Genomic DNA, 26,263 nt, shown 5'->3' on the forward strand with positions numbered 1-26,263 from the left:
AGCAGCCGCAGTGAGCGGTCGTCCAGAAGCCGGCGACTGATCTGCCTCGCCAGAGAAGAGCGCGATGATGGTGCCAACTTGGGCCAGTGAAGCGACATCCTCCACAACCAGATTGAAGAACAAAACGACAGTAACTTGTCTGTTCCCCTTCCCCCAATTCCCCAGCACTGTTCCTATCCCCCTAATTCCCCAATAAAAAATCTTTTTAAAAAATAAATAAATAAATAAACTACAGCAACTTGTCTGTCTGTTCCCCTCCCCGCAATTCCCCAATAAAAATCTTAAAAATAAATAAAATAAATGCATAAAATAAGAAATCATGATTTAGAAAACAAATGAAATTCCTCTGTTTAAAAAAAGAAAAAGGTGCTTTTAGGTTCCCGTGGCCAACAAGAGAATCAAGTCCCAACTCACTCTTCACCCGGGCCTTTGAGGGATCTCTTGGTATGACAGCTCTTGAGGTTTTCATTGCATTCCTACTCCTGAAAACACACCACAGCCTACTGCCAGGGCATGGCTCCCTCGGGTCACTCTCAGTCCTCTCCAGCACCCTTACTTCTGCATTTTCTGTCCACCATCTGCCTGTCAGCCCTCCAGAAGCTCCAGGTCCAGCTTGAGCCACTCTTCCCCAGGAAGTTGCCCCAAACACGAGGGCCCACCATGGTGGTCCAGACCACTCCAAACTGTTTCCTGGGTGCCAATGAAAGCTTCCTGAGGTCTTGTTAAGACGATGCCTACATTTCTTTGACCCAGACCAGTGCTTAGCAGAAAAGCAGGCTCATAAAGCCCGGGCTCTCCAAATAAGTCTGATCTTTAAAGTTCAAATAAATAAATAAATAATGCCTGGGCTCACAATAAATCCATCACTTCCCCTTTCTGTGACCCCTGAAAAGCCTTATTTGTGCTCTAAGAGTGAGCACAAATTAATTGTCCCAGCCTTGTTAATTCTGTGAATCATTTATTTCTGAAAATGTTTACTGGACAGAAGAGCAACATGGTGCCTTTAAGAAGGCCTGCTGGGGCCCTGGGCGGGACTTGGCTGACCATTCTCTGGCTGGGAGGAGGGGCAGGGCAGCCTCAGCATGAGATGTCAGAGCAGCTCAGACTCCCACAGTGCTGCCAACTGATTCTACTCAGCTCACTTGGCACATCATCCTTGCCAGGCCCTGGCAACGGTGAGCAAAACCATCAAAAGAATCACAACAACTCCCTGCAGTGGGAGCCCCCGAGAACAGAAACTTCCCCAAGGAAATGCAATGGAAGCAGAGTCTTAGAAGGGAAAGGGGATCACTGGTCAGAAGAGTGGGTGGGTTGGGAGAAGATTCCAGGTCAAGGGCTCAGCTTCAGCAAAGGACCAGACAGACTACCCTCGGCATGGTCAACCATGGATGCTGGTGGTGGGATTCCCTGCAGACGGATCCTGAGCTGTCCAGCCTGGGCTCTGAATGACCCCAGATCTGCACCTGCCTTCCAGCTAACTGATGTGCCAGCAGCAGCTGCTCACCTCTCTGTCAACTCACAGCAGTGCTGGGTTCTATGGCTTTGATGTTCAAATATGGGAGAAAAGCAATTCCAGAAATCAAATAAGACTGTCCTGTACACTTCTCCACCATTAAACAGTAAACGCAAAAGAGGGACAAAGACTCTCACTCTGTGAAGCTATGTCAGCCTGGAAGGGAGCTCTCTGCAGATGGAAAGAAAATGGATTCAGGGAATCACAGTGCTGTTACCTCCTTCTGAGGAGTCCAACAATCTCCAGCTCAGCTCTGGGGTATGCACTTTGAGGGAAAGGTACGATGAACTAAAGCCAGTCCAGAGGAGCAATCAGGAGGAGGAGGCTATTAGAACTACATCAGAGGGGAGAAAGCTGACCGTCTTGGAGGTATTTCTCTTGGAGAAAAGAGATTTGAGGAAGGCATGAAGCTGTCCTCTTAAAGAGAGAGGAAGAGAGATTACCTTGCTCTCTGTTGTACCCACCACGACCCTCTAGCCCTGCAGTTATCACATCATCATGAAACCAGCTGCTTATAAACCTCACCCTTCCCCAAAACCACAACTCCCTGAAGGCAGCCTGTGCAGTGAGTCACTTCTGAGGCACCAGCAACTAACCCATGGCCAGGACATAGCAAATGCTGAACTGAAAGAGTCAACGACAGGAAGGCCTATTGTGGCTCAAGAAAGGGAAGTGCTTTCTAACAATCCCAGTTGCCTCCAACAGGCCAGATGTTTGGGGGGAAGCATCCTGTCTGGTAGCAACGGAATGCCCTCATGCTAGTTGAAGGATGCAGGACAAAATGGCCCCCGAGAGTTCTTCCAATTCTAGCACCGAGCCTCCTGAAGCAGTGAGAGGAGCCACAAGCAGAAGAAATACACCGACAACATGCCAGGCACACACATCCAGTCACTATCTTGGTAACCTTCCCAATCCCTGAAGTAGGCAGGCACTGTTATAATTCACATTTTACAGTGGAGAAATCTGAGGCTCAGGAAGGTTCAATCACTTGCCAAAGCCATAAAACCAGTAAGAGGCAGATTTGAAATGCAAACCAAGACTGCTGCCCACCTGAGCTAAGAGACAACTGGCCATGCAGAAGGCAGCTCCAGCCCTTTGCAGCTGAAGGCTCTCCAAGCTCTCCTGCTGATGCCAAAACTTTTCAAAGGCACATTTACATCTACAAGCCCAAGAACCCTGCGCCAACAGATAAGATTTCCCTGAACCCAGCTCTAGGGAAATATAGCTGCTGGTCCAGAGCCATCTGTTCTGTGTGAGCCGAAGGGCTGCCCTCCCCTCTTAGACCCCAACCAAGGAACACAAGATGCGATGGGAGGGGTCTAGGAAGGCTCTCCTGAAGGAGGCAACATCTGAGCTAAGCCTTAAATTGATGAGCAGGACAAGAAAGGGGACAGTGTGGGGCAGCAGAGGGGAAAGGGCATTCCAGACAGAGGAAACAGCAGGAGCAAATGCAGAGAAGCCAGAAGTGTGTGGAGAATCACAAGCAGTGGGTTGCCAGAACATAAAACTCAAATTGAATGGTGGAAGGACATAGTGATCAAAAAGGTAAGCAGGGGCTGATAAATTATGAAGGACTCTGAATGCCATGTGAAGGAATCTGGCCTTGATTTATCCTGAGGGCAATAAGGAGCCACTGAAGGGTTTTACACAGAGCAGTGATAAGATCAAACTTTTGCATTAGGAAGATCACTGTGGTAGTAATATGTGGCTGAGCTGCTGGCAGTGAGACTAGAGGCATGAAAGTGATGTGAAGTAGGGGAGAGACATGCTGTGCTGGGGCTGACATGTACTCCAAGGCTCCGCTACCATAATTCCCAGTTGGAGCCAAACTTTCTATCCTCTGGGTCCCCAATCCTACTCACACTGCCAGGGACCCAGGCCTGCTCTACAGGCTGCTAATTTTACGGAGCCTCCCACACACCTTTCTTTAATGATATGACTGCAGGGAGGAAAATAACACTAATCACTAAACTCACTCCATGCCAGGCACTAACTTGGATCCTTAACACAATCCCAGTTGTGCAATCAACAACTCTGTGAGGGAGGTTACTATCCGTAACCCCGTTTTACAGATGAGGAAACTTAAGTTCAGAAGGGGTAGCCTGCCAAAGGTCATCAAGCTACTAAAGGGAGGAGCCAGGATGTGAACCGACTTCTACCTGATGGCAGAGACTGCTCTGTTAACCACTGCCAAGGAGAGTGGAGAGGAGGGAGGGTTAGGAGTTCTGTGTCCTGGGCTTCTGCGAGGACCCCGGGAAAATAGTGAGTGGAACCCCTAGCCACAACCGCCAAGAGAGGCTAGAAGTGGGAAGCCCGACCTCAAACAAAGGAATCAGCAGGGACCCGGCCCTCCGCAGCTTTCAACTACAAGGAGAGAGACGAGGGTATGGACCTGAAAACTCCAACTGAAGACAGAAAAAAAGGCCCCAACAGCTGAGGACACAGGGAAGGGGCGGGGCTCGGCAGGTTGAGCACTCCGAAGGCGGGGCTGACAAGGGGGAGGGTCTCTCCAGGCCCGTTGAAGTCTAGGACCTGCGGGACCCTGTGAGGGGGCGGGCCGCGAGAGGGCGGGACCGCAGGGGCGGAGCCACAGCTGAGCTTGCTACCCACGGACTCGTTAGGTCGCCTCCCCACGACTGGACCCAATCCTTGTTCCATACCCTGGATCCCGCAAGGCTGATCCGGGATCTCGATGGTGTAGTCCAGCTCAGCCGAGAGCATGGTGAAGGCGCCGGCCCTCAGCACGGGCCTCCCGCCGGAACTCCCGCTAGCACGCCAGCGCCTCACTGGATCACCACCCCCTACCCGACGCTGCCCAATCCCTGAGCGCGCTCTGTGACCTCTCGCCCTAGCAACCACCGAGTCGCTATCGGAGCCTCTCGCCTCACCCCACTAGCTCAGCCCTAGCAACCATTCCCCGCCCTGCCCTATCCCTGGCCCGCAGCCATTGGCTGACTCGCTTAATGTGGCTCAGATATTGGTCAGCCGGGACGCCGGTCAGAAAGAGTCCCCACCCTCCTGTGTAGGTAAGAGGGTCTGCGGGAGAGTTGCGGCGTTTTGGAAATGGGGGTGGTCTCCCTTCCCAACTGCGTCTTATCCTACGAGGGTGGACGGTAGTGCCCTTTGATTTACATCATGTAACTACCTCTACCATCCTCTATCAGCCGTAGCTCCGAAGGCTGGAGGTTGAAAACCTTACAAAACGACCTAGAACGCGCGTGCAGGCCCATCCACCTAGAGGGGCAAGACATACTCTAACTGGTGGGGAGGGTAGGAGGCAGTGGCGGGGGTGAAGGGGTAGTGTCTTCAGGGGAAGCCTTTAGAGAATGCCCTGTTCGTGGGAGGAACAAAAGGACTAGGGAGTACCGTTTTCTTGCATTTATCCATGCATTTAACAAATATTTACTGAGCACCTATTATATTATGTAGGTGGGCTCTAGTTAGGATTAAGCTTTTGGCCCTGACTTCCGTAAGTCTTAAAAGGAGAGGGAGAGAAACCATTCATGAACCAACTCTAATTCTGTGCGAGCTCAGAAAGCGTCGAAGGAGCATTATGGCAGTGGAGATGTCTCTAGAGGTGGGCTTTGAAAGACTTGTGGAGATATGGAGGGAAAGGACTCTGCAGAAGCGCAAAAAGGGAAAACTGAGGGGTGAGTTCCAGAACTTATGAGTATCTCTGATCAGAGGAGATACTAATGAGAGAGTAACCTTGGAAGAACAGGTAGGCCCAGATCCTGGAGGGTCTTTGATGCCAAGCTCAGCTTTGAACTTATAAGTTCATCTTACTGATGGTAAAAAATTTCCAATGTGTTTCCTATGAATGCAAGAGCTTAGACTTTATCCTGAGGACAGTGGGGAGCCATTGCAGGGCTTTAGCAAAGGAGTAACAATCAGATTTGTGTTTTAGAAAGATCAACGCAGAGAATAGATTGGGGATTGAGAGAAGGAGGGAGACCAATTAGGAAGTTGTTCCAGTAATGTGGAAGGACTATGGTGGCCTAAAGCATGGAGACGTAGCAGGAATAAAGGGGATGGATTCCTTAGACATTTGTAAGTTAAAAAGAGCTGGACTCGTTGCCTTCTGGGGCAAGTAGGAGAAAGGAGGGATAAATACTGGCTTGGGCAAAAAGAAAGGAGAGGAAGCATGGTTTTTAGGAGAAAGTTCTGGGCCTGGTGAATTTGAGGTGCCAGTGGGACATCCAAGTGGAGGTGTCCAGGAGGCAGTTGAGTATGCCTGACTGGAGTTTGCAAGATAACTCTAAACTGAAAATAGAAATGTGGTAGTCTGTAGTGCCTTACAGATAGCAGCCACACCAGTGGATTGATTCCCCAGAGAGTATGTATAGAGTAAGAAGAGAAGAGGGCCGAGGACAGAGCACTGAGAAGCACTCAAGCCTGAGGGTCTGGCAAAGGAGAATGAATCTGCAAAGGTAATTGAGATGATGTGACCAGAATGGTAAGATAATCAGTAGTAGAACATGGTGTTTCGGTAGCCAAGGGAAGAAACTGTTGAAGGCTGATGACTAATGAAATAAAATAAGATCTGAAAAAAAATCCACTGGATTTAGAAACAAGGAAGTTGTTGGTGATTTTTGCAAATGCGGTTTCAGTGGCATGCTAGAAGCAGAGGTCAAATTACAGTGAATTGAGAAGTGGGTGGGAAAGTGAGGAAGTGAAGACTGCATGGACAATACACTTTTGAGATGTTTGGTTCTTTAGGAGAAAAAAGCAAGATGACAAAAGCTGGAAGGAGACACAGGTTTGTATTCAGATGGGAGAAATGCTGTTGGCCTGGATCCAGCAAAAGGAAAAAGATAAAATTATAGAGAAAAAGAGGTAACTGAGAAAGTAGCAACCCCAGAAAAAGAATAACATAGGGGATCCAAAGCATTGGTGGAGAAGTTCACTTAGAAAGACGGAGGGTATGGGCCGGCTGAGTGGCTCAGTTGGTTAAGAGCTCACGCAAGAGTTTGAGCTCTGAGCAACAGCGGTACGGTGCCCAGCCCAAGCTGAGCTTCCAACAGGTGGCAGGATGGCTCAGCTAAAAAAAAGCAAACCAGAAAGATGGAGGGACATTTGCATTGTGACAAAAAGGAAGCATATGTGATTATTACATTAGTAGGTTTGGTGGCGAGAAGTTGAGGGAGTTCTTGTTTGATGGTTTATTTTCTCTCTGAAATAGGGACATGATATCAGCCAGTGAGAAAGTGGTTGGAGATGATATGCAAGGTTTAAGAAGAGCAGAGAGAGATTGAAATAGCTGCAGTGGAGAATGGGAACGAGATAACCAAAGCAGCATACAGATTTCTGGGCAGTTATGAGGCTTATTGAGGTTGATGACCATTAATTTGTAGCAGCAGCGGTCTGCATAATTGTGTGATATGTATCTTTCCCCCAACAGTATTCAGCCACCTAGTGGTGGGTGTGAGAGGTTAATTGAACAGGCTTGGATTTTATCAGGTGGATGAAATGGAAGGACAAACAGCAAGGAAGTTGAGGGTCCTGGCAAAAGTTTGAGATGATGGACCTTAGAACCTAAGCTGCATAGGAGACTGTAAAAGTGTTATGGCCAGGGGGTCCCAATGAAGTCAGAGAACCCATATCTTGGAAATTGTTGGATGAGAGAGTTGTAATCAGAATGTGGAGTAATGATGTTTGAGTAGTTCCAAGTGATGATAGGGCCCAGGGTGTGGCCATGGGAGTGCGTGGCTGAAGCGGAATCCAGAAGACATTCAGGATGTTGACATGGCCATTGAAATCCCCCTGGATGATGGCAGGACTTGAGGAGGAAAAAGGGAAGAGGATGCTTGTTAGCTGGGTACCAAAGTCCTTGATGAATAAAGTAAGATGTTCAGGAATCTGTTGATGACAGCATGCGGAGGAAGGGGAAAAGTCAATGCAGCTGAATGGCATGACCCTCAAAATAGCAAAAGTTTTTACAAGAAGGTGGTGGGATAAGGAACTGGGCTGGGCTTTGGTGAGGAGACATTAACCCCACTCCCAACCAACCCTGAGATCCTTGGAGTGTAAGAGTATAAGCAGCCTCCACCAGGGAGGGCTATGCAGAAGCAGCTTTCAGGGCAAGCTGGAGGTAGGCTATGGAGAAGCTAGGAGTGGAGGAGACTTTCCTGATCAGGAACCAAGGTTTTCGAGGGCAGAGTTGGAAGGTTAGGAAGAGGAGGAAGGGTAGGAAATCAGGTCCAGGAAGATGGAGCATAGAGCATAGAATAATGAAGGGTGAGGAGAATGCGGGTAGAGAGGTTATGGTTGACCTAGAACAGCGGTTCTCAACCTGTGGGTTGCGACCCCTTTGGGGGGTTGAACAACCCTTTCACAGGGGTCGCCTAAGACCATCAGAAAACAAAAAGATATTTACATTACGATTCATAACAGTAGCAAAATTACAGTTATAGAGTAGCAATGAAAATATTTTTATGGTTGTGGGTCACCACAACATGAGGAACTGTATTAAGGGGTCGCAGCATTAGGAAGGTTGAGAACCGCTGACCTAGAGAGTTACATTTTGTGGGGGAGAGCATGAGGGCAGATTTGTGGAGTGGAGTTGGGGGCAGAAGTGAATCTATGGAGAGGGAAAATGGGGTCTGTGGGTAGAAAATGAGGGTAGGTCAAGGGAGAGAATGAAGGCAGAGGGTTTTACAGGAAGGAGATGGAGGGAAGATGGTCTATAGGGAGAGGATGGAGGGAAAGGCGACTGTCCATAGGGAAGTGATGGGTGGCAGGAGTGGTCTGTGAAGAGGGTATGAGTGGGGAGCAGAAGGTAGGGAGTCTGAGAAGAAAGTGACAAATTGTAGTACATATACTCTTTGGCTGGGCCTGAAGTTTGGAAGGAGAATCAATCAATTTCTCTCTCCTCTCTCTCTCTCTCTCTCTCTCTCTCTCTCTCTCTCTCTCTCTCTCTCAGGAGCTGGGTTGGGGGCCCAAAGAAGAGGCCTCTGTTCCATTCTGTAGGTGGAACCTGCAGAAACAACACATAGTGACTGCCTTGTTGTCTCTGAGGCCATCTGGGGACAGGGAGCCAGGCTGACAGCCCATGTCCTGAAGGCTTCTTGCTTTTAGAAACATGCCTTTTGATTTCCCCTTCTGAGAAATGTTATTTAGAAACAAGACCTAGTGACCTTTTGATTTTATAATACCTCTTCTCGCTTGTTGCTAAGGACCTCTGGCTTAGTGCAAGAGCTGGGGTTTTTGAATTTTTGTGATTTTAGTTTCCCTGCATAAGGAAGAACCATTTGGCTGCTGTAGATACGATTTATAAATGAGTCCAGATTTATTAATCACCTCTGAAGATGGAGAGGAAATTAAAAACAGAGGGTCCATTCTGGGCTGAAGACAAAGTAGGTTTGTCGTCCTTGCAGGAGACCTTGCCAAGGTTAGAAGGCCACAAACAAACCAATTTGGACTGAGGTTCCTAATCTGGATTTTAATTTCATGTGCTTTGATTTTTCAGACCATTTTCTCTCCAAGGTAAAATAATGACTGTTTTAATTGGCTGCCACTTACAGAGAGGTTCCAATAAGCATGATGGCATACATATATTTTTCTCTGGCGTTCCGTGTGTGCTCCAGTTCTTATGATCAAGCTGGGGAAGCTGACTTTTACTGCATGCTGCATGCCATGACCAGTTGACTATAAATTAAATCCTCTTTTCCAAAAGCCATTTTCCATTAGTGCTAATTTGTTTGCTTCTCATTTCCACTGATCATTAGAGTTTCTGGTTGTGAGCACCAAATTGGAAATAATTTCCTTAACATTTCAAAAAATTTTCTCCCCTTCTTGAACACTATTTGGCTACAGCTAAAGAACATTATGGTTTGCAGAGGAACAGTTCACTCCAATTACAATTTAACTGACCGTTCATGGCACTGAATCCCTGTCCTTAGTGTCCAAAGATGACACCACTGCTGACATTGCTGTTTCCTGTCATAGCTGTAAAATGCCTCATAGACTTTGCACTGGCCTTCTTGGATGGAGATTCTGCCACTCTGCACATGGCAGCTTTGGGAAGTTGGTCATTTTATGGACCTACATATCAGGGACATTCAGATATAACCATCTAAACAGGAGCTGGCTGATTTCTTTTCCCATTCACCCAGCAAGCATTTATCAAACATCTATGTTGTGCCAGGCATTATGCCAGGGACGCAGATAGGGAAGACCAACCCCTGCCCTTGAGGAGCTCACACTCTAGTGAGAGGGATGGTTAGGTTTTACAGCATAGTAGGGGGAGAGGTGGCATCGGCGGGGCCACAGAACCGAGAGCCCCTAGTTGTCCTTGAGAATTACCCAAAGGACAAAAAGGAGGCTGGCCATTCCTGATGGCAGAACAGCGTTGAAATGCGAAGGCCCCTGGAAGGGCCTGGGGAGTTGAGGAGTCAAGGTCTGTTGTAATGTGGAAATGACAAGGTGAGGTTAGCCTGGGGTCAAGTTTTGAAGGGCCTTGTATGCCACATGGAGTTTAGACTTTATCCTGTAGGCCAGAAGGAGAAATTTGGGGTGAAGAAAGGAGGAAGTGTAGAAGCTTGAGGGAAAGGCTTTGTTGATGTATTTATTTGGGTTGGCGAAGATTGAGCAGGTATTTAAAAGGAGTCAGAGGAGATGGAAAGATTGAAGACAGGCAGAATTGAGCACACGTGGGAAGGCTGGGTGCTGATATGGTAAGGTTAAGGATGGAGGGGAGAAAAGGGAATTTCACACGATGGGACCCTATTTTCTCTGTGAAGTGTAGGAAGCAAGCTTATCTTGGTGTCCTCCCTGATTCCTCCCCCTCTTTCATCCTCCACAGCCAGTCAGTCACCAGGTCCTGTTTCTTCTATCTATGTGACATTTCTACTTCTCTCCAAACCTAGTGTCATCAGCATCTTTTGCCAAGATAACGGCAACAGCCTCCTAACTGGTGTCCCACCTCCAGTCTTGCCCCCTTTCAGTCACCTTTCTAAACCGCAATCAAGATGATATTTCTAGAACAAAATTTTTTCTTGTCACTCTTGACTTAAAACTCTTCAGTGCCCTTGCATTGCCCTCAGGATAGAGTGCAAACCTTGCAGCAGAGTATATGAGGCCCTTCATTCTCTGTCCTCTACCTACTTTCCCAGCCTCGTCTCTTGCCATTTCCATCCTCTTCCTGTGTTTCAGCCATTCCAAACAATCTCAGCAATGAAAATAAGAGGCAAGCTTTATTGAGGGCTTTCTATATGTTAGGTAGTTTATTGACTTTTATGAGGTATTAGCACCTCTTCTCAGGTAAAAGAACTGAAGCCTAGAGAGGTTAAGGAAGTGACATAAGGTCACACAGCAGGGGAGGTGGAAGACCATCCATGTCCAGTGTGTGTTCCTGACCACTACGCTGCACTGCCTCCCAGTTGCAATTCTTTTTTTTTTTTTTAGCTGAGCCATCCTGCCACCCGTTGGCAGCTCAGCGGCTGCTCAGCTCGGGCCGGGGAATCGAACCGCTGTTGCTCAGAGCTCAAACTCTTGAGCGAGCTCTTAACCAACTGAGCCACTCCGCTGGCCCACTGCAATTCTTTAAATACACCTTACACTCTCTCACCTCTGAGCCTCTGCATATTTATTCCTCTACCTGGAATACAGCTTTCTCACCTCTTCACCTGACTAGCTGCAGATGCCTTTCAGCCTGGATAGCATCTCCTCTGGAAATCTTTCGTGACAGCCACCACTCCAGGAATCAAGGCTGGGTTAGATGTCCCTTGCTCAAATTCCCAAAGCATCCTGTGCTTACCCTATCATAGCACTTACCACCACACTATTGGAATTGAAATTGCTTAATTACAGGACTCTATGCCTCCCCCGATTTATGTGCCCCTTGAAAGAAGGAACTGTGTCTTTTTCACATTGATCCCCCAAGGCCTAGCACAAGGATGAAGCACACTATCTCTCACTATTTGTTGAATCTCATGTTTAATGGAATTGCTGGTAGTGAGGTTGGAGATAGGGCAGAGAGACTCCTACCCATGTTTGAGACAACTTACTGAGGACTTACATCAAATGTGATAGGCACTGGAGACTCAAAGATGGGATGGAGGGAGGCAGCAGCCAAGGGTGCAGGCAGTCCAAGAGAAGACGTTGTGGTTCAGAGACATCGGGGAGGAAAGCATTTTGAGCAGGAGGTATGATCAGTGATGTTAATTGCAGCAACAGAACAAGTGAGCAAAGGACGAAGGTGTCCTCATTAAACTGGGCAATTAGGAGGTTGTCAGAGACAGGGGCTGAGGTGATGGAAGTGAAGTGCAGGAAACCATGCGGGGGCGGGGAGAGAGAGAAGCCAAATTGCAGTGGGTTGAGGAGAGAATGGTTAGTGGGAGAACAGAAAAGAGTGTAGACTGTTTTTAAGAAGCTTTGCTATGAAATGAGAAAACCAGAGAGGTGACTAGAGAGGGACATGGGGTTAAGGTAAGTGGTTTTTGTTTTCATTTTTGCTTATTTTGTTTTAGGATAGGCAAGAATTAAATAAGTTAACAAAAAGAATGCCTAAATAAAGGGGATGATTGAAGATACAGGGGAGGAGGGAGTAATGGATGGAGTGAGGGTCTTAAGGAGGCAGGATGGCTGGATGGGGAGCGCTGGCAAAGGGGTGAAGAAGGGAAAGAGAAGGATGGGTGTGGATACAGATTCCATTGAAAGAATGAAGAGGACTGTGAGGACATGCTTGCCTAATGGCCTGTAACATCTCTGTTAAGCCCAAGAGAAGACCTCCTGAGAACAAATAGAGGAGGTAGGAGAGCGAGGAGCTTGGAATTGTAGACCTGAGAGGCAATTCACACGTTTAGGGTGTGGATCATAAGTGTGAATGCTGGGTTGGTTAGAGGTGAAGGTTGGAGGTCATTGGAGTCTTGATCATGTGCCTCTCTGTGTGCTCCAAAGGATCCTGGGATTTGCCCTCATCGGGACACTTTTCACTCTTCATCAAAATCACCTGGTTGCCTTTGTCTCTGCCCCACCAGTGTGTAAGCACCTTGAGGGCAGAGACTGTCGTGTTAACCAATCCCAATCCCCATGCTTGGCTCAAAGTCTACTGGCACCGAGGACATCTGTTTAATTACTGTGTGGAGTTAGGAAATCAAAGTGCTCATTCCGAGCATAACATGCTGGATGTCAAGTCTCAATAACGCTTCTTGTGCACCCATTGTGTGTCAGGAAGGATGCTAGCCACCCAGATTATGGAAATGGAACATGGTGATGTTGAAATTGCCTAGCAGGTGTTGGGTAAACAGAAAGACCTAGGGACAGAAGTCATCAAGGAGCGTGGGGCGTGGCCAATAAATCAGCAATGAGGCAAGGTAGGAGGGAAGGATAGGAAGCCCGATCTTAGAGGAAAAGAAATGATTTAGAAACAGTATGGGGAATTTAGAGAATGGTTTTTAAAAGTGTGGGAGAGCTGGCAACCTCCTCTTAACTTCCACTAGAAGCAGTGACAAGGGGGGAAGGGACAAGGGGAGTCAGATTTCAGTTGTGGCAGGATTTAGATGAAAGTTCTTTGGGCTGAGATGTTTGAAACCTTATCCTGAGGATAATGTGGGAAACACCTGAAGAGTTTTAAACAGGGAAGTCTGTCAGATTTGCATTAACTCTCACATCACTGGAGATTAGGGTGGGGTAAACTGGGAGATGGGTTAGGAGGCTGTTAAAGAAATCCATGTGAGGAATGAGGGGTAAATGAAAATAATAATAACCACCTCCTTGGGATCCTTAGAGGGTTAAACAAATAATGTATATAGTGCATATTATATGTGACTAGTTCTTTAAAAAACTGAAAAAAAATGTTCATTTCTTCTCCCTGCCATCATTCCTTCTCCCTTAACCATAAAAGACACATAATATTTCCCCTTTTATTTTGGTCATCAAGAAAAATCTTAGATACAGTGTTTATCCCAGCAACTGACTCTTGAAATTGGCATCCTTCTCTCATTTTTCCACTGTTTTTTTCTTTTTAATTCTTTTTAAAATTGTATTTAATGGGTCTTTTTTCCCCCCATTTCTCATTAAATCTTACTTTGAAGAAAAATTGGGATGAAAATAAATAATAAGGGGCTGGACTCTCTTGATGAAACATGACTGCCACCCTTTATCTCCCTCTACCTCTCAAAACCTCCCGACACTAAAAAACCATAAAAAGGTACTAAGTCACAAAAGTCCAGAGAGGAGGCAAGGCAACAGCAAGTGAAAGTTCAGCAAATATTTGGAAGGGAGAAGGTAGGTGGGGGAATGTTACCTGGCTTGAAGCATCCTAAGAAATTACAAACTAAGTGCCAACAAGAGGCGATTACCAATAAAAAAGCAAGCCAGTTCACCCAGTTTAACCTCCAAGAGGCTTAATACTTGGAAGCATGATTGTTACCACAGATCAGAAATGAGGTATGAGGCCAAACATGGGGATTGGCTGAAGTCTGTTTGCAGAGCACTTGGCCCCCACCCCAGAGCTCCTCTCTCAATAGCCAAACAACTATAAACCCTGTTGCTGCCTAAGGAGAAAGGAAACTGAACTCTGCAGGCCTCCATACTCAGGGATCTCAGGCATAGTTTGAAGGGCAGGGATGAGATATATATATAGGGTGGAACACTGGGTGATAGAAGGACTACACACTGCATTGTGACAGCCCCAGCCCCTCCCCCACCCTCCACCCCCAGGATGCCAGTAGTCAGGCATTTATCACTCCCACCCGCTCACCCTCCCTGGATAAATAGTGAAGTCTTCTCCAGAGGCCCTGAGGACCCCAGGAGGGAAAAAACCAACACTGAATGACATTGATGAGTTCCTCAGTGAAAAGACTAGTTGTTGCCTGAAAAAGAAATTTCCAAAAACTGAAGGCCACAGCACCTGATTTAAAAAAGCCCACCAAGGGCCTAGTACAATAAATGAAAAGGACCTGTGCCAAGGCCTATCATCATACAATTTCAGAAAAGGTTTCATAAGCATCAAGTGAAAAAACACAGACAAAAGCACAGAAATCAGAATGACGTCAGACTTCTGAACAGCAACACAGGAGGCTCAATCCCAGGCAAGCATTCCTAATGGGGAATTATATACCCAACCAATCTAACATGACGTCAGAAACCGCTTCCGACTTCCAAAGATACACACACACACACAAATAGTTTTCATTTCTTAGGAAGCTACTGGAGAATGTGCTTCAACAAAAGGAGAGTGTAAACCAAGAAAGGGGATGAAGTAGATCATGGAAATAGGGCAATGAACAGAGAAGACTGGCAAAAGGAAATCCCAGGACAGCATCTGTGTACCAGGCTTAGCGAGTGACCAGTACAAATGAGCAGAAAGAGCGGGGCAGAGGTCTCCAGGGAAAAGATGGAACTGATCAGTTAGGGGTTGAACATTTGGGAAAATCATTGCTACATGTTTGGAACATTTGGAAGAAAATAGCTCTCGGTACTTAGAAAACTAAACAATTGGAAAAAAATTAACTCCAGGCAAAACCAATTTATAAAAGAAAATGTAATGAGCTACATCTTAAGTGAACAATGTTTATTTACTTGGCCAATAATATAAACACTATTAATTTAACTATAAACTAGAAAACTGTATGGTAAAAATGGGGGTTAGAGTGGTGCAAGAGAGCTAATTCCTCAACTGCCAGAATAAGAAATACATCTTGTCTAAAATCAGTAAATCAAATAATAGTAATGTGTTGGTTTGCTAGGGCTGCCATAACAAAGTAGCACAGACGGGGTAGCTAAAACAACAGAAATTTATTATCCTACAGTCCGGAGGCTCTGATCAAGGTGTCCAAGATCCAAGTCTTACAGGGTTGGTTTCTTCTGGGCCTCTCTCCTTGGCTTGTAGATGGCTGACCTGTTGTCTTCATATGGTCTTTCCTCTGTGTGTGTTTGTGCCCTAATCTCCTCTTGTAAAGACACAAGTTATATTGGATTCAGGCCCACCCTATGACCTCACTTTAACTTAATTACCTCTTTAAAGACCCTGTCTCCAAATACAGTCACATTGTGAGGTACTGGGGGTTAGGGTTTCAACATATGAATTCAGAGGCCGGCCAAGTGGCTCAGTTGGTTGAGAGTCGGCTTAAGAGTGCAAGCTCTGAGCAACAGGGCCGCCGGTTCGATTCCCACATGGGCCAGTGATGCTGTGCCCAAGCTGAGCTGTTGCTGAACTGCCAACAGATGGCAGGATGGCTCAGCTGGTGTAACAACAAGATTGCCTGTTCCATGGTGGGCTACACCTACCCGCAACTAAGACTGAACTTGGCACCTTGAGCTAAGCTGCTGCCTGAATGGCTTCAGTGGATAGAGCATGTGCTCTTAACAACAAGGCTGCTGGTTCGACTCCCACATGAGATGGTGGCTACGCCCACCAGCAACTAAGTATGTAGCACAGCACCTTGAGCTTAGAGACCACGAGCTGCTGATGGAAAGCCAGATGGCGACTGGCGCCCTCCACAACAAACATTGAAGAACAACTTGGCTGGTCCCCTTCCCCAATTCCCCAATAAAATCTAAAAATATATATATATATATATATATTTAATTATATTAAATATTTAATATATTCACATATATATATGTGTGAATTTGGGGGACAACGGGAACACAATTCAGCCTATAGCAAGTAGTATAAGCTCATTATTTGGAAATATAGAGGTAAACACCAAAAGAAAAAGCCAAAAGAGTTGAAAGTGCCTGCCTCTAGAGTGAGACTGGAGGATAACAAGGAATAAGGCAGGAACTATTACGTTTGATGTTTTACTAAATAGCAAGTGGGGAACTGGACCTTGAACCCTGTCTGAGGCCAAATCTCGCATTCCACTCTACCACAAGATTTGGAGCTCCTCCAGGGCCACCATCTCCCACAGCACTTGCATAGTGACACATAATGGGCCTTCGCTACATATTCACTGCTTTAGAGATATATCCCTGTGACCTTTAAAGCTGTCATTTGTTGGTTTTCTTTTCCCTTTTAAAAAAGATGATAAGGAAACTTCAAGTGGCCATAATGCAGAGTGTCCAGCTGAAATTTTTCTATCCTTAGTGTCCCAGAATTGCTGGGTGCATCTCTGGTAGCACTTTGAGTTTTGATCCTAGAATGGGTCCGTCCACAGCAGGGCAGGAGCACAGGATGCTTTCCTGCCTAATAAAGCTAATGGTGGTGTTTCAACCCCTCCTCCCTGGGGTCCAGAACAGCTACTCATCCCCATTTTCTTGAGGCCATTGTGGCTGTTATAGGTGCCCACGGAGAGTTATTCTCAGACTTAGGACTGTAATATCATTCACAGTGATGGATGCATGATCCCATGACGGGCTTTGGTCATTTTTGTGTGTAGGTTGACCCACAATTATTCACCTGGCTGTTCTGGCTGACAGGATTTCGTGGTTGTCTCCATCTGGAGGCGACGTGACGCCCTTCCTGGGAGCACATATCCAGTGTCCTCTGGGGAGTAGAGGAGGTTGGTGTGTATGTATGTCCGTCTCAGCATGCCTCAATTATTGCTTCCTAATAAAATTCTGATAGCTGGGCCCCATCAATATCTCAAATACATGTGAGGAAATGTTAATTTAGAATCAATTTTAGGATGTTTCAGACTGTAAAGTCCTTTTAACTAGATCTCTGGCAAAGATGTAGAAGCACTTTATGGCACTGTAAATTTCATGTTGAACCATCTTCGTGAAATACACATCTCCCCTACACACAAGCTGTTCTCTCCATATCAATCATGGCCCATGCAAGTAATGTTTCACAAATATTCTGTAAATCACAGAAAACCCCATGATAATGTGAAATATGACTTTCACTTGTCTGTTAGACAAAAGAATCACACATGCCTCTCTCTCATCAGCACTAACATTTGTTATGGATAATAACACTTTCAATCACAACTATTTTTGGAAAACGGGTTTATTTTAAACCTCCCCTTCCCCCACTGAAAACACTCTCTCCCAAGGACACAGACTCCTACAAACCACAGCCCATTAATCCAACTATGGAATGGGAACTTTTTCTTCCTACTAACTTTTTTTTAAAGTTGTTTTTAAGAGTTAGTATAAAAGCCCAAAGTACAATGTTAAGGAGCATTTTACCTTGGCTGATTGGCATAAGAGGGGGCTGGATCTCTAAAGACCCCAAATCTCTGTGTAAAGTGAGGGGTGAGAGAGACCTAGGGGTTTTGGGTTTTATAAATTTTATTGGGGAACAGTGTGTTTTTCCAGGACCCATCAGCTCCAAGTCAAGTAGTTGTTTCAGTCTAGATGTGGAGGGCGCAACTCAGTGGCCCATGTGAGAATCAAACCGGCAACCTTGGTGTTATGAGCACCGTGCTCTAACCAACTGAGCTAAGCAGCTGCCCTGAGACCTGGGGTTTTAGCAAGATGCCTTTATCTCAGCTGGAGCCTATGGTCCTTTTAGTTGATGGTAGCAGCGAAGAAGCCAAAGAGCTAAATTTTTAGCCCTTAAACCTGAAGCAGGTGTTGACTACCTTGATATTCTTAATACAGCTAGATCCGCCTTGTTCGAGTAGCAGGTGACCAGTGCTAGAGGTGTATTTTGAATGTTACTACATCCAAGTGTGAGAGAGGCTCACTAGCCTCCAAGTGACTGCCAGGAAAGCAAAACCCCTAGAGTAACCTAAAGGACTTGCGTGGTTCTAAACTTTGTGGTAACCTGCCTGTTTTCTCTCCCTCTGTAGCCAACTTCAGGACTGATCAATCATGACTTCTATAAAGGAGCAGGCAGCAATTAGCCGCCTCTTGAGTTTTTTACAGAATTGGGACAATGCTGGCAAAGTCACCAGGAGTCACATCCTCAGCAATTTCATTGAGACCAACCAAGGCAAGACTGCCCCTGAGCTGGAGCAGGAGTTTTCCCAGGGAGCCAGCTTGTTCCTGGTACGCTTGACCACCTGGCTTAGACTCACGTATCCTTTGCTGAGCAGAAAAAAAATTCAGCCATCATCAAGAGAGGAAAGGAGAGACGATTATTGTGGGAGTTCTTCTCTGGATTCCAAGATTTTAGAACAGAATATCTGGTGATCAAAATATCATCCCGAAAGTCAAGAACTCCCTCAAATTTTTATCCTACTGACCTATAAATATGTCTCACTCCTAACCTCTTTTGCTCCCATCAGAGTTGAAGTGGGTATTCCGTCTGTCTGGAGCTCATCCTCTATTGGTATTGCACTTGAATCCCCTCCCAGCTCCTTAGGGACTTGATTCTTTCTCTGCTAGAGCTTCCACCTTTGCCTCATTACCAGCTTTTTTTCATCAGCATTTATATATGTTCAAATCTCTTCTATCTTAAAAAATTCAGTGCCTGTTTCAAATCTATATTGCACCCAGCTCCTGCCCTTCATAGTGAAGCTTCTTGAAAAGATTATTGGTGTTCTCTGTCTCCACTTTCTCACCTGTCTTTTTCTCCTCCACCCGCTTCTTGTCCCCTCCACTACACTTTGCAGGACTTGCCAAGGTTACCAATGATTTTCTAATAGCAAACCCAGTAACTACATCTTTGGTCCTTATACATGACCTCTCAGTAGCATCCGTCAATCCGCCATTCCCACTTCTCAAAACATTCTTCCCTTGGTTTCTGTGATACCAGTTCTCTTGGTTTTCTCCTTGTTTTTCTGTGCATTCCTTCTCTTCTTCAGCCATCCCTTAAATATTGGCATTTCTTGGGCCTCCATCTACCTCCCTCTTCTCTGCTTACTCTAAGTTTTTTCCTGAGTGATCTAATCCATTGTCATGATGTCAACACAACTCCAATTTAAGGACTCTCAAGTATGTACCCCCTGCCTAAATTTCCCTCTGGAATCTGAGTTCCATACCTATTTATCGAAGTACCATCTGCACTTATATCCCCCAGAATGACTCTCACATTTCTGGCTTGGGGAAAGCTAAGTGAATGGGGTGTCATTCTGTAAGAAGAGAATAAAAGAAGAGGTGCGAGCTTTGGAGTAGATAAGTTTGGTTTGGGACATGCTGACTTTGAGGTGCCTGTGCTCAGGAGCCCCAGAGGCAAACTGGGGCTGAAGATAGATTTGGTCACCACTGAGGTGATAGTTTTAGTTATGGGTGGATTTGAGCATATTCCTGGTCTGTGTGGCCATAACACTCAAAGGATTCATCTCAGACCCTGTAATTATACATTTTTCTCCTTCCCTGAAACCTCCCCTTCTCTAAACCCCCTTCTTTTTTGACTAATTCCTATTCCATTATTTAGGTCTCAATTTAAACATTTCTCAGGACCAGCTTAGGTTCCCGGTTACATTCCTCATAGCACTTCTTCTGTCTTAATAGTCATAACATTTTATCTTTATTATGTGCTTAATATCTCTCTTCTCCCACTGGACTGTAAACCTACAAGGGCAGGAATTGCATCTGTTCTACTCACTTCTGTATTTCTAACACCTAGCACAATGTCTGGCACATAATGGGTCCTTAATACGCGTTTGCTAACCAGAGAGCCTACAGCTACACAGAACTGAATTAAAGGCTCAAGTAAACACAGCTCTCTTTTTTCTTACAGTTAAGTCGTTGATAAAATTATTCATTAGACTCAGGCCTAGAACACAGGCCAAAGAGAATACCACTGAATGCATCGCTAGATTGGCCCCAATGTTCTCAAATATTAGTATGCATAACAGGGGTTTAAAAGGCATGTTGCCAGTCTCCCTCCCTACCCCCACCCTAAGGTCCTGATTTAATATTGGGTTGTTGGAAAAGTCATGACGTATTTTTCTCTGTTTTTCGTTGCAAAAATGCATCGTGACTTTTCTGACAACCAACAGAATGAGGGTCCCTGGGCTCCTCATTTCTCACACGCACCCTGGGTGACTCTGATGCCGGTGATTCACAGATGGTGCTTTGAGAAACTTCAGCACCTGTAATCTGGCTTTGTCCCCACAACTCATGACATTAACATCACCAAGGTTATCAGCAACCTCTTCATCACCAAACTTAGAGTACGCTTCCCTCCTTATCTTACTTGACCACAGGATGAGGTGAGTGAGGCAGAGTCGTACACGTGCAGGGTCAGATGCTGTCTTTACTTAGAACTTGGATATTTTATGTATCGTGGATGATTTTTTTGTGTTAATTTTTTTTTAATATTGTACTGAAATATTATTTGATTACTGAGTTTTTTGGTGCTCCCTTAAATTTTGCACTGAAGCAGCTGCTTCCCTCGCTTCACCCTCACCCCCGCCCTGCTTGACATCTGCCCCTTCTTAAGGTCTTCTCTCCTCTACCTTCTTCCATTGCTGTTTCTCACTGTTGTGGTATCTTTCCTACCTATCTCTCAAATGTCAGTGTTTCCAAGAATTCTGAGTTCCGCCCACTTCTTTTCTTAATCATTGCACTTATTACCAGTAATCTTCTTCATACCCTGAGTGCCTATCACAGTGTCTGACATTTAGTGGACACTTAGCCAATGCTAGTGAATGACTGAATGAACCGCACTTCTCATATATCGTTGTATATTCAGTTTCTACATCTGAAATTATTCATAATTTCTTAACTTTTTTGTCACCTTGTCATACAACAAAGAAAATAGACTGGCCAAAGTGACATAGTGTTTTGAATCAGTGACCCCACTTCTCCTCCTCAGCCCTCCAGTTCCAGTGGATTTTGAAGGGAAGCAAATCAATACAGCTTTATTATGTTTTGCACAGCTAAGGATTTATGTATTATAATGACAACATTATTAGTTACCATTTATTGAGTCTTTTTGTGTTCTAGGCACTGAACTATGTATGGACTGTACAAATATTATCTCATTTGAGCCTAATACCAAGCCAAATAGGTGATTGGCATTAGCCCATTTTATAGATAGGAAAGATGAGTCTTGAAAAGGTCGAGTGATTTACTAGTAAGTGACAGAGATAAGGTGTGAAATGGGGTCTCTCTGGCCTGAAGCTCATATGGCATGCACTCCACTTCAGTGTCTTTCACCCAGTGGGCAGTGCAGACCCACAGTTCTACCACCAACGCCATACAAGGAGATAATCTGCAAAAATAACCCCACTCCCTCTCTCTGTCTACAGGCAGGAAGGCCTGACAGTAAAAACTCAGACAGACAGTAGGAAGCTGGCTCCAGAGGGAGGGAAAACAGACAGGTTACCAAAACGTTTAGAACCATGCAAGTCCTGTAGGTTACTCGAAGGGTTTTGCTTTTCCAGCAATCACTTGGAAGCCAGTGAGCCTCTGTCATATCCCAGTCCCATCAGTTAACATTGGGACCTTAGACAGGTCATTAACCTGTCTGAGATTGTTTCCTCATGAAATGAGTGGAAATACTAATAGCACTCACTGCAGGGTGTGGTAAGCATTAAATGAGACAATGCAAGCAAAGCAGTTAGCACAGTGCCTGGCACACAATAAATGCTTGGTACTTGTTAGCTACCATTGATACTGTGGCTGACTTCTGGAACTAACTGCTGAAATAATGCACCAGAAATATGTATAGTGAGTGGCTATGAAACTAGGACTAGCCTGGGACAGAGGAAAAAGGTGATGGAAGCTGGTCAGCCTAGATGGTAACTGAATAAAAGAGGGGAAAATGCACTAAGACAGGAATGGGGGCTGAGGTTTGGGGGAGCAGGAGGGAGGACAATGTAGGAATAGAGAGACTACCCTGTGGGCAGATAGCCTGGCCCCCAGCTATAGCAGCAACAGGCAGGGGAGCCTGGCTCCAGAACAAACACTGTTTTTGCAGTCAAGAGCCTTTCCTAATGAGCCAATCTGTCTCTACTTCTATTGGCATCCTGGGAACCAGGGTGCAGCAGAGATAATTTGCCTCACGCATCCTCCCCCGCAACAAAGCACCATTATCTCCAACCCATTACATTAGCCTTTATCAGTCTTGGAAGCTCTCAGTCATCCTCCATGAGCTGCAATAATTTCAGCTAATTTCTTAAGTGTTCTAAGAGCCTGTGATGTGTTATGAGCCTAGTAATTGTTGACTGGTTCCTTTTCTGTTGTGGCTTGATTTCATACCTTGTATCCGAGCTGAGGCGTGCTCTGGGTGCTTTATTACAATGAAGCTTTTTGCAAAGGCTCACATTAAAAATAACATTAAATACTGAGGTTGTTTTAAATCAGAGTTTAATTTTTCTGCCATCTTCTGTTGTTCTTATTAGGAAGACATGCAATTCTTCATAAAGATAGTGACCTGCAGTATAAAGCTGTGAGCAAGAACAAAATTGAGAATTAATGATGAAGCTGATTATTTTTAGAGACATCTAAGAATGAGGCTCGAAGTAATGAACTATGCTGAGACTCAAGGGTGCAGTGGAGAGGTTTGGAAAGTTGACCCCCAGCTTTCTCCGTGCACCTTTTACTCATTAGAGTCTCCTTGCTCTCTAGAAAGCCTGTCAGAGCCAAGGTGGCTGAACTACCCCCAGAAGAGCCTCCTGGAGAACCATGAACATGCCTGCCAGCACCTCATATCCCCTACCCCATGTGTGTTGACTCTTCTATTTCAGTGGCCCCTCTCAGATAAAGGACACAATTCAGCTTTTGGTCATCGTGGGCCATTGGTGGTACCAGGGATCAGACACAGGATCTGGTTTCTGTGCGGAAAACCACCCCGAAATTCACTCTTTAACTTGTCATACAGCTATATGACTGGCTTGTGTTTAGAGAAGCTTCTAAAGTCCATTGGCATCTTCTTATCAGCTGTAAGCAGGTGAGTTCTGTTCTGGAGAGATTCTGGGCTCTCAGTTGCATATCAGGCTCGCGGTGTCCTTGGCATTCACACCACATGGGACCAGGTCTTCTAGTTGTCCATGGGTACCTAGTAGCCCTTGGGATGGGCCCAGAGGTAGTGTCAGCTGTGGTCCTGCTCTAGTTGCTTCTTCATCCCATGTTCTCCATTGACCCTTTACTAGGCAGCATCATGTTGGTTGTGAAATACAGAAAACCAACCAACTTGTACTGGACCAGAAAAAAAGGGGAATATAAATTAGCTCACTTAACGAAAAGCCCAAAGGGTGGAAATCCACATTTCAGGCTTGACTCAACAGGTGCTCAAAATATGTCATCAGTACTTGGTGTCTTCCTCTCTTTTTCTCCATTTCTCAGCTCTGGTCTCCTCTGTGTTCATAGGCCTCATTGTGCTGTGGTCCTCAGAAGTTTTAGACATTCATCCTAGCTCAGCCATACTGAAAAGAACATATTTTTTCCCAAGGGCTCCCAACAAAGTTCTGGGTTTTGAGCCTCATTGGACCAACTTAGGTCACACACCTGGCCCCAAACCAATGATTGCAATCAGAAGGATGACATACTGTGTCACCTGCTCACCCTACCAAAATCACATGGCTCATGACTGGTAGAGGGGTGATTCCCCAAGGGGCAGTTGAGGTGCTATTACAGTAAGAGGAGTAGATGCTAGAAAGCCAAACACAAGAAATGTACATGGTATTGAACTTTTGCATTTCCTGGATAGGAGGGCAAAGTAGGTGAAGAAAGGACCTTGAGACCCCTTTGAAAGATTAGAACCAAGAAACTTGACGAGTGTCTTTTTTCTATTCTTCTATCTCTCTGGACAGCAATCGGTACCTTATAGAATTTCTTGAGGTTGGAGGAGTCCTAACGCTCTTGGAAATACTTGGGCTGGAGAAGATCAAGGAAGAAGACAAGAAGGAATCCATCAAGCTTCTTCAGGTCATTGCAAACTCTGGCAGGAAGTACAAGGAGCTCATTTGTGAAAGTTATGGTGGGTACTGTGTATGACAGGGGTGATTTCCCATGTCTGCCTTGGGGCCTGCGTGCAACAGTGGCAGCACCCAGCACCGCTATAGCAAAATGCATCAGGGAATTGGTTGCACTTTGTCCAGTGGACTCAATTAGCTCCCATCCATATTACCACCAGAAGACTTAGATTTATGTTTTTCCTGAGTCATCGTTTGCTCAAATCTTTCCATGGTGATTTTGGAACTACTGTTCCATTTTAAATACACCTTTTTTCATGCACTCATTCAACAAAGATTAATTGAGCTGTTGCCAAAAATTCTTTGTGAAATTAAGTGAGTTATAAGTAACTCTAGAAATAAAATGGAAATGAAATCATTGAATATGTGTGCTAGGTGTATGCTAAGGTGCTAGGAATACAAAGATAAATAAAGTACAGTTCCTGCCCTCAAAGAGCTTACAGTATGGTGAGAAAGGTGAATAATCCGGGATTTTCAGTATGATCTATCAAGTGCTCTGATTGAAGCATGGAAAGGGATGCCCATACATCTCTTTTTCAAAGCACTTCCTTCACTGCACTTTCATCATGGTTCTGTGTGTCCCCCCTAGCCTCCCCCAGCCTCAGTGTATTTATCCATAAAATGGGACTAACCTCCCTCTCAGTATAGTTCCTGGGATTAAATGAGGTACTATTTGTCACTTTGTAAATTGCTGAGTGCTAGTTATCACATAGCAATCAAAAACTAATGTTTTGTTTGTTTGCTTGTGCATTTTGCAGAGCCATTTTAAATTTTAAAACAGGCTTTGGTAAGCTGACATGCCTATGCTGAAACAAAATCCTCCAGCCACACAGTCAAAGGTGAACAAGACAATGATGCAACATGAGACTGAGCCTCAGTTTTGCTTTGATTAAACGAGCTTGGTTAAATACATCTTAATCCTATTACCTCATATTATGTAATCTTGAGTGAGGATCGTTTTCATACATCCCTTCCATTTTAGCAGTTCCTGTCTTCTTTGCTCAGGTGTACGATCCATAGCAGAATTTTTGGCAAAGTCTAAGTCAGAAGAGACCCAGGAGGAAGTGCAGGTTCTGTTGGATTCTTTGGTCCACGGTAATCCCAAGTACCAGAATCAAGTGTACAAAGGTCTAATAGCTTTGCTGCCCTCTGCGTCGCCAAAAGCTCAGCAGCTGTCCCTGCAGACACTCAGGACTGCCCAGGTGAGCCCAGGCTGTGCACTCCTGTGGTTCTCATTCAGATACAGTAATCTTACAATTACTTTTCACAGTTGCACTCCACCCAGGCATGCAAAACAGAGTTCAGCCTCCCACAGCATGTCTGCTGTTCAATCAGCGTTGCCTCCAGAAGGCCAAGGCAGGGCAGAGAGTTCATGTCTTCCAGCAGAGTGATTTATCCTGTTTACTTAAGGATCAGAAAGATGTTGGCAGACTTAAGAGTGGTTGAGACAAGCAACCATTTTCTCCAGTCTTTTCATCATCCTTTCAACCAGGGTGATGAAAGGACTGGAGAAAAGATTAAAGGAGTTGATTTGATAGGGAAAGAATCATGGTACATTTATAGGCAGCATGTAAGTGAAGGGACCAGATCTCCAGTGCTTGGGAAAACTTTTTTTTCTGTTGACTTCTGTTTTCCTCTCAGGGCCCTGGAATGCCAGCAAAGTCAGATCTGGGGCATGGTGACTACAATGAAGACCCCGTGTCTAGTAAGGAGAGAATTATGTTTTGAGATGAGTCACCAAAAGCTCTCAAAACTGCTCTAGGATGGACTGCAGGCAGGCGAACAATTAAGAGATCAGAGAGATGATCAGGCCCAAACAGTGGCAATGGGAATAGAGGTGACCAGGCTAGACAGACCTTTTGGAGGCAGCATGCCTGGGACTTGGGGCAAGAAAAGGAGTCAAAGGTGACACTCAGCTTTGGACTTAGACAGCAGGTTGAGTTGTGTGCCACCAAGAGAGAGCAGGAAAAACCAATTCAACATGAAAAGAGGTTACAACTTGATAGACTTGATGAGACGTGGTGGCTCCCGAGTGCCCATCATCTGA

The 26,263-nt window shown here is 45.4% G+C and overlaps 2 protein-coding genes across 8 annotated transcripts in view; one reads left to right on the forward strand and one right to left on the reverse strand.

Annotated features, from left to right (window-relative positions):
• The window catches only part of TMEM53 (transmembrane protein 53), a 21,071-nt gene extending 16,733 nt beyond the window's left edge, over window positions 1-4,338 (reverse strand). The window contains exon 1 of the mRNA XM_019643734.1: window positions 4,174-4,338. Within this exon, the coding sequence (XP_019499279.1) occupies window positions 4,174-4,234 (61 nt within the window). The 5' untranslated portion in view covers window positions 4,235-4,338. The remainder of the gene's footprint in view (window positions 1-4,173) is intronic.
• The window catches only part of ARMH1 (armadillo like helical domain containing 1), a 42,100-nt gene continuing 18,828 nt past the window's right edge, over window positions 2,992-26,263 (forward strand). For 3 of the 7 annotated variants that reach the window (XR_002124161.1, XM_019643732.1, XM_019643731.1), the window contains exons 1-6: window positions 4,485-4,539; window positions 16,840-16,962; window positions 18,199-18,426; window positions 23,124-23,192; window positions 24,055-24,221; window positions 25,222-25,418. Coding sequence is in view for 2 of the 7 variants with exons in the window: in XM_019643732.1 (XP_019499277.1) it covers window positions 18,221-18,426; window positions 23,124-23,192; window positions 24,055-24,221; window positions 25,222-25,418 (639 nt within the window). In the remaining 5 variants the exon portion in view is untranslated. Of the gene's footprint in view, window positions 3,059-4,454; window positions 4,540-16,839; window positions 16,963-18,198; window positions 18,427-23,123; window positions 23,193-24,054; window positions 24,222-25,221; window positions 25,419-26,263 lie in introns of those variants that run through there. The other 4 variants (XR_002124163.1, XR_002124162.1, XR_002124164.1 and 1 more) reach the window with 4 other exon arrangements.

This window comes from Hipposideros armiger, unplaced genomic scaffold (assembly GCF_001890085.2).
Source record: "Hipposideros armiger isolate ML-2016 unplaced genomic scaffold, ASM189008v1 scaffold_82, whole genome shotgun sequence".
Classification (NCBI taxonomy): Eukaryota; Metazoa; Chordata; class Mammalia; order Chiroptera; family Hipposideridae; genus Hipposideros; species Hipposideros armiger.